Source organism: Alligator mississippiensis, chromosome 8 (genome assembly GCF_030867095.1).
Source record: "Alligator mississippiensis isolate rAllMis1 chromosome 8, rAllMis1, whole genome shotgun sequence".
NCBI classification, from domain to species: Eukaryota; Metazoa; Chordata; order Crocodylia; family Alligatoridae; genus Alligator; species Alligator mississippiensis.
In genome coordinates this window covers 21040878-21048986 of record NC_081831.1, presented here as the reverse complement: position 1 = coordinate 21048986, position 8109 = coordinate 21040878, and the positions used below count along the sequence as shown (strand labels likewise).

At 42.7% G+C, this 8109-nt stretch overlaps 1 protein-coding gene across 2 annotated transcripts in view; it reads right to left on the bottom strand.

Moving 5' to 3' along the window:
• Positions 1-3370: 3370 nt before the first annotated feature.
• Positions 3371-8109, bottom strand: part of PIK3R5 (phosphoinositide-3-kinase regulatory subunit 5) — a 107538-nt gene continuing 102799 nt past the window's right edge. For both annotated transcript variants that reach the window (XM_006277031.4, XM_019485717.2), the window contains exon 19: positions 3371-7084. In XM_006277031.4, the coding sequence (XP_006277093.1) occupies positions 6937-7084 (148 nt within the window). In that variant the 3' untranslated portion in view covers positions 3371-6936. The remainder of the gene's footprint in view (positions 7085-8109) is intronic.

Here is an 8109-nt window from a genome sequence, read left to right as displayed (position 1 = left end):
TAGTCTGAAGTCAGGCAGAAGGCAGGGCAGGGTGGCAATTAGACACTGGTTCAGACAGGCTTAAGGATAGGGAGAGGGGTCACTTGTGAGAGGGGCAAGCCCTCCCTCTTTGCCTACTTTTTGTAATTTAAATCCCTTCTATTTAAAACCCCTGCTTTCTGTAAGTCCATTCATACCATCTGATGAAGTAAGCTGTCACCTATAAAAGCTTAGACCTCTCCGAACCAGTTAGTTTAAGGTGTCACTCTACCCTGCCTTCGACACTGGGAGGGATTGGTAGCTAATTTTGGCATTTGTATGCTGAACCTGTTTCTTCCTGCTATAAAACAGGTAGAATTAAGGTGTGGCAGCTGCTTATTGTTCACACTGAGGCCTAAATATTATGTTGCTTTATCTGCCTCAATGGCCTGCAGGCAGCTACTACATAACCAGTTTGGGGCACTTAAAAGTTTGGAGTTCCTTTTATCCTTTGTGGCAACATGAAACCACTTTGCATTCGCCCCTGTTGGAAGTAAAGAGGAGGAGGAAGAAGAGGAGGGTCTCTGATATTTTAGCTCAGTGCCTGGGGAGAAGGAGACTCCGGTTCCAGGCCCCCCCTCACCAAGTGTTTGAGTCTGTATCTCCTTCCTAGCAACATGCTTTAACCAGCCTTCCTTTTGAAACTACCTACTTCCCCTCCTCGCTGTGATTTGACCAACATTTTGGGACTGGTCTGGCCTGACACTAATCCCTAGGTGATTCTTTTTTCCCCCTACAATTTGGCCGGAGTGCAGACCTGCTGACCATGCTTCTTAATGCTCTGTGAGCAGAGCTGAGTCGCGAGCTATGTGTAAGCATCCGAAACTGCTGTCATGCGGCTGTGCACGTGCCATTTAGGTGCATCGAGTGAAATAGGACCGAATTGGTCCTAAGTTTTTGCTGCTTACTGGAAAGATGGTTTGTGGTTTTAAGGTACTACAACCCCATTCAGATATGCCTGAACGGCACATGTAAACCAGAACTTAAATACTGAGACAAATTAAGGCTGAATCCTTAGCCCCAGTCCTAAACTGAGGAAGGTAATGCTCATTGGGTATCTATACATGTGCTCTGGAGTGGAGGGGGGGCACTTTAATTAGAGCAGCTCTTAGACCATCACGTGTTTTCAGCGTCCTACTCTTCAAAATGGTGGTGGGGGTGCTTTAACTAAAGCTTGTTTAATGAGCTTTAGTTAAAGCTCCCCTGCTGTCATTTTGAAATGTCAGGACACTGAATACATGTGATGCAGAAGCTGCTGGAGCACACAAATTAGCACACTCCAGCAGACTCACAGCAGACTTGATTAATTGAGTCTGTTTGGACATGTGCTAATTAGCATGCATTGGAACAGAGGTCTGTCACATGTATAAGTGTCCATTTCTGCTACAAACAGAAACACGAGATGCAAAGAGGATGAAGATTTCAAAGCAAGGCAGGGGGTCTAGGCCAGATCTAAACTAGAAACATTTGCTGATGGAATAATATTATTTAGGGGTGTGATATTTTTCTTACATGAATGCAGGTATGTTAAATTCATCAGGCCCCATGGGCTGGATGAGGAGCATGAAGGCAGTCTGCAGGCCAGATTGGCCCCACCAGATCCAGCATGGATGCCACATGCAGCATGCACCAGATCCAGTCCTGTATGGCACGTACCACACACATGCCACATCTGGCCCTGTGTGCAGCACATGGGGCTGGTCTGACATGTGCTGCACATGCAGCTTGAGAGTCCAGCCTAAGGCTAATGGATAGCACTGTGGGCCAGATGAGAGGGCTCCACGGGCTCGATCTGGCCTACAGGCTGTATCTTCAAAACCCGTGCATCCATCAATACACTGGTAAACATTTCTTGCACAGAGATAGTTTTAGCAGCATAAAAGGGGTTTTTGCCGGTACAGCTTACCAGTATTTCATTCATAGAATTGGCATCAGCTGTATAGGAACTGAAGTTCTGCCATTACAATGGCACCTGAACAGGGTGGTTTTGATCATATAACTATAGCTTTACTGGCAAATATTTTCTAGAATAAACCTGGGTTTAATCAGACATTTTGATGGTAAGCATATTGCTAAATCCCCGCTGTTGCATAAAAGCAGGAAGCAAAGTATGTAACAGTGCTTTGAGTAGCAGAACTAACTTATAAAAAAAAAGCAGGCATTTTCCAAACCAAATTTGGAATGAAACAAGAACTTGTTGTTGCATTCATTTGTTTGTTTCCTCCTCCATTTAAAATGAGTGCAACAACTCCATGTTGGTTTGTTTCCTCCTCCACCCCTTGTCTTTCACTTATTTTTTTTTTGCTTTAAAAAAAGTGGGGAGGAGGGGAAAATGCAGACTGGGGGAAGTGTCCTAAACAAAATAAAACAAAACAAAATCCTGAAAACTGAAAAAACCCAGCTTTTCTTTGAAAGAGTTCAAAAGAAACTAAAACTTTTTTAAAAACTTAAAATTGGTGAAAATTTATTTATTCTGATTAGAATCGAGATGAATAGCTAATTCATAATAAGTAGTTTGCAAATGAAATAGCTTCTTTTTGTTCAAATTCTCCACAAAAACTGCATTTTTTTCAAGCTTGTGAAAATGTGCTACTCCCCCAGATTTCTCCAACCAGCTTGTTTTCTTGAATAGTCATGGGGTAGGAAAGCAACAAATAGACATAGATACACTTGAAATTATTAATACAAATTTAAAAATTACAAAAATATTTTAGGGTATTTTTACAATACTGACTCAATCCTAAAAACAACTCTGGGCAGATGCACTGAGGTGAAGGTTGGAGATAGCCTCAAAACACAGCACTTGTCTAAAACTTACTGAAACATTCATAGTCTATCACTCAAGGAGAGTGAAGTATTTTTTTTTCTATAAACAGTAATCCATTCTCTCACTCCAATGCTTTATTATGCAACTTGTAAGCACTTTATTCATGGTCAAAGGAGTGACAGATTTTACAACCCTAGAGAACAAATCCCATATTTATCTGCAGAATGGGGGCAGCCCACAGCGTGCTCTCACTTGACAAATTTTTGTTCTTTTTTTTTTTCCTTAGTCCAATATAAAAGTAAGTTTAGACTGCTATTGAACTGGTTGCTCTTTGTTTACAGAAGAACATGTACAACCCACTGTAGATCTTCACCTTCTCTACTGCCTGGGGGGTCCTGAGGCCTTGATGAACTTTTCATTGCTGTCAATCAAAGGTATACTTAAGCTGAAATGCAGTAGCACCATTGTTTTTAGGTTGATAAGCCATGAATTTAAACCTTGCATGGGACCTTTAGCTCCAGCTATTCCAGTTCCCCTTTTCCACTCTGGACCTGGCTAGTACAGACACCTCACTCACATTGTATGTGAAATAAATCAACATTTAATATTTTACAATTATCTTAGAAGTTCTTTGAACAATATTTTACAAATTAGCACAGCTACTTACACAAACTTACTGATGTTTCACATATGTACAGTTTAGCCTGAAAAGGTCTATCATTAAAACAAATCTAAGACTGTAAAATGGAACAGGGTTATAAAGCCATTGTTCTCCTTCATCACAGGGAAATTCTATTATTTTCTGATATTTTTGAGGGGCCAGCTGAGGCTTCAACATTTGCACCATTAGTGGGGACATAGATATATTTAGTCACGGATGCTAAGATCACAAACAGCACTCTGACAGGTAAAGGTGTTGTTTAAAAGTGTTAAAACAAACAAACAAACAAACAAAAACAGCTGTGACATTTCAGCTGTTCAACAGACAAAAAAGTCAAATTGTTTGCCAAAAAATTAAAAGTCAATAGGAAAATATTTTCCAAATGTGTGGAATAAAAGATCCATTAAAAAACACTTTACTGAGTCCTTTGATAGGCTGAAGTTAGAGTATAGTGCAATAAAACAACACAACTATTTTACAGGGGGAAACTGAAGGGACGTGCATCAAGCCCAATTTCTGTTTTGGGGCCTCAAATCTTTGTGTGGGTTAGTGACGTCACTCACGCACTCTGGCTATTTCTGCGAAAGTGGTTTTAAAATGACCTAGTTCCTTCAGAGAGGAGAAAGCTCTTGCCACTCAGGTTGCAAGTTGGTGGCAGCTTGGCATTTTCTTTGGACTGATCACTGAGAACAAAAATAGAGGGGTTTTATTATGTGCAAATAATAAATTAAGGGTGTAGATGCTCTTGTTTCCATAGATATAATATGGGGAGCTGGTTCCTTCTTGAAGGTTCAGCCATGCAATAGAAGCAAGTTTCCCTGCAACCAGGAATTCCCACTGGTGCAGGGCCACATGATGCCACAGACTTGAGACCCACTTGAATGCATGCAAGGTTTTCCTTTATAATACCTAGCGATGGCATTAGTCAAGCAGTCGGAGAAGAAACACAGGCCTCAGCCCTGTGTAGGCACTTTTCAGAGCCCTCCAGGATGCAAATGAAAAACATCCAAGGTCTTCATGCACATAAGAGTGGAAATTTGGACTGGGGAGAAGGGGGATGCTTGAAGGCTAACAACAGAGTGATAACAAGGCTTTTAGAAAAGGCACCATTTTTGGATCTGTGCCTAGCAGAGACGGCTTGCTCCATGAAGGTCTTAATCTCTCTTCTCTCTCCTCAAAAAAGCTCAGAAGCAGTAACTTGCTGTTAGGTCTCACACCATAAGTGGGAGTTCTCACTCCCATTTTAACCTCCAGACCAGAAACTCTGTGTTCAAAAACAGCCAGTCCTCAAAGTGATGGACAGGGCGGTAGTTAGCCCACATGAATGACACATGGGAAGCATCTGTGCTGTGTACAGTACCCACTGAGCAGCATCTCAGGAGCAAAGCTAAACCAGCTTGGGGCTCTGAGAATGAGGGCCTTGACTCCTTGCTGCCCAAGGCCTGCAGGACCTGGAATACTATAAACCTGCCTTCCTTCTAAGTACTCCAACAAATCACATTTATTATCAGTATCCCTTCTAGCTGACTTGAGTGCAGCACAGCTGGAATAAAGGATCCATTAAAAACCTGGAAGGAGGTGCCTTCTGGTTGGAGCAAAGGATGCTGGGAATTGAGGGGATTAAAATGCAAACAAAACAAAATGGGGAGGGGTATGTAAGAAGCCTATGATAACCTCTACTTCCCCCATTTATGCACATTAATGTCCGGGTACAGCTAGCTTGCTTTTGAGCTGTAGCTACAGAAAACCTCAGCAAGACCCCAGCAAAAATACAGTGGGTACAAAGCCCTCTTGGGAAGGATGAGGAGAAACTCAGGCACACAGGTCTGGGCTACACTTATCTTAGGCAACCAAGAGCAAAAGGGCTCCTGTCATCTCTATACAAGTTAACCCTCCTACTACTGGATGTCTCAAAATAATAAAATCAAAGGCAGATACAGATGCAACATGCACTCACTAAGAACGTGTTTCCACTGAAACCAGTGGCAAAATAAATCCCATGTTCTCTGATCTCAAAGGTCATTGATCTGACCTCCACATGGCCAAGCCAATCCCAGTAGCCATGGAGGAAGACCATCAATGCAACGATCCTCTTCTGGCTGGTAAAGGCCATTTTAGCAGGCGACACTTGACCAAGCCCATCTTAACGTTAGGAACTAACAATCCAAGCAGTGACCATGCGAGGAAGCACAGACACGTGTGTGCGTGCGCAAATAGTTACTTGACTGAGAAGGTTAACAAACTCTTCCACCTCTTATTGTCTCTGTGGTCAGACAGCACCCACAGGTATTGCACCTTTCTGGCACTTTGCACCTATAGCCTTATAACTGGGAAAAAAGGAAGTTGGGAGGCTTTCCTTGGACTGTTGGAGAAAGAAATGCAGAGTTCAGCATCTTATGTCTACTGTAGGTGTCACTAGTGTTTTTGATCCCAGGGCAGTCTGCAGCAAATCTGTCTCTGTTACATTTGAACTCATTCACACTCAGCACAGTGGCTTGTCCAGTATTTGGCTCCTGGTCCCATGAACTATCTTCTTGTGAGTGTAATTCTTTCAACAGCACTCAAAGCAAGTATCACATTTAACCTTTTCATGGTCTTTTAAAGGTGAGATTCAGTGCAGGTAAGGAGGATACAGGGGCATTTATCTAATAAGGGGAGCCTGTCTCCTCCAGAAACTGTGTTTTAGGAAAATGGTCACTTGGGTGACCTGGTTTTACAGTAATTATCATTTGGTGCATGAAATAACCCCAGTTATAACCTATTGCACTAGATCACTGGCATGACCACTAAGCCACAATCATCCTTCTAGTCCTAATCTAGTCATCTCTATGGACCAACCTATAGGACAAATAAGTCCCATCCACAAAAAAACCCCCATGTTTCTGAACCCCAAAGAATTTGTAATTTTGAAGGTGAACTCAACTTTGCTCTGGGTGAAGCATCTTCAGAATATTATAAGGGTAGTCTGCACCAGGCATTTAAGGCAACTTTACACACTGCGGTCAGTAAAAATCTCTTTATCCTTGTATGTCCCTCGTTATGTCCATCTATCATATTCTCCCCAGTATCTGCACTAGTTGCAAGGTTCTTTCAAATACAGTTCATCACCATTTCCTCATCACTGGTCAGAAAAGTGTCTCTACTCTTCTTACCGCACCCCTTCCAACCAGAGATCTGCAGCACCATTTAGAGATTTTCAGGAAATCACTTCTGTCCCAGAGCCTGGGAATCATGACAACAACCAGACCTTTGGAGGGCCCTTAGTCTCTCTCAGATGCATGTTAGATATCCAGACTAAGAACAGCTTGTCCACTGTACTAATGCTTTAGGTTCCAGGATGTCATTGGTGGAAAGATCTAGGTCTCCAACCTGATGGAGGAGGATTCCTCTTGGAGACTGCTTTCACAGATATCATGATGCACTGGATGCAAGTCTGGATGGTCTGAAGCAAAATGAGATCTTGCATGTTAGCCTGGCCTTGCAGGATTTTCTATGGCAGTGCTCCACTAAAGGTGGCAATGGGCAAACACAGAAGAGAACAAAACTCAGAAGGGTCTTGCGAAAGGTGAAACGAAGAGGATCTCCTCGTTCCAGAGGGTTCATTGTCCCTTGGTTTGTAGCATGCCGAGACTTCACACCTGCAGGAAAAAACAGGAAATGGAAATCCTTGTGCTGTGTCCAGCTGTGACCGAAAGGCTGGGAGTACAAAAAAGGCACAGACAATGGTGATCAAATTATAGGGATCACAGACACCCTTAAAAGGCCACATTTTCAGAAGAGCTGAGCAATACCTCACTGAAGAGTCAAATCCCTCTTTGGTGTCCCCAAAAAGACCACCCTAAGTGGAGGTATTGGCAAAACAATAGTCCCTTCTGAATATGTAGGCCTTCAAAAAAAGAAAATCACAATTCTTTTGCATGTCCAGAAACAAGTGTGTAATGCTCCTTTTTCATTTAATGCATCAAACTTTCAAATTAACTTCCTCAGCTCTTATAGAAATAAAGGAATTAAAATCTGGCCTTGATCATATACAAAAACAACACAAAAGAACTTTTTTAGGGCACCCAAAAAACTGGCATGCAGACAGGACCAGCAACCCTCATCTAGCCTGTAGGTCTGGAGGTGTTTGATACTCCTGATCCAGGTGGCATCATGACTCCCACATGGGCTTTTGACCTGCAGCTCAGCTGTGCTGTGCAGTGCCACATACTCCTACTTAAGTCACCCCCTATCCCTCTAATGGATATTTTCTAGAGTTCTGGCCCCAGACATTCAAAACAGGGGCAAAGCCTAAGCAGCACTTTTTCATCTAGAATAGTGGTCCCTAAACTAGGGATTGTGACCCCCCAGTGGGGCTCCAGTCCCACAGAGCTCCTTATTTGCCTAAGCCTGCCTTTTCTGCAGTTGATCTGCTCTGTGTTAACCAATCCCATACCCTCAGTGATCCCACGATGAGAGCTGAACTGGAGTAGCTTACTTTTGAATAAAACAGGGGTAAATTGCACCAGTTTAGGTTTCACTGGCTAAGGAAGAACTGCCAGTACACCAATAGTTTTTGTGCCTGCAATTACCAGGGAGCAAGTACCAAAGCCCAGCTGCTCTGTGGTAATTGTTTGTGGCTTCATTCTTATCCCATGGAAAGTACAAGCTAAAATGGGGAAAC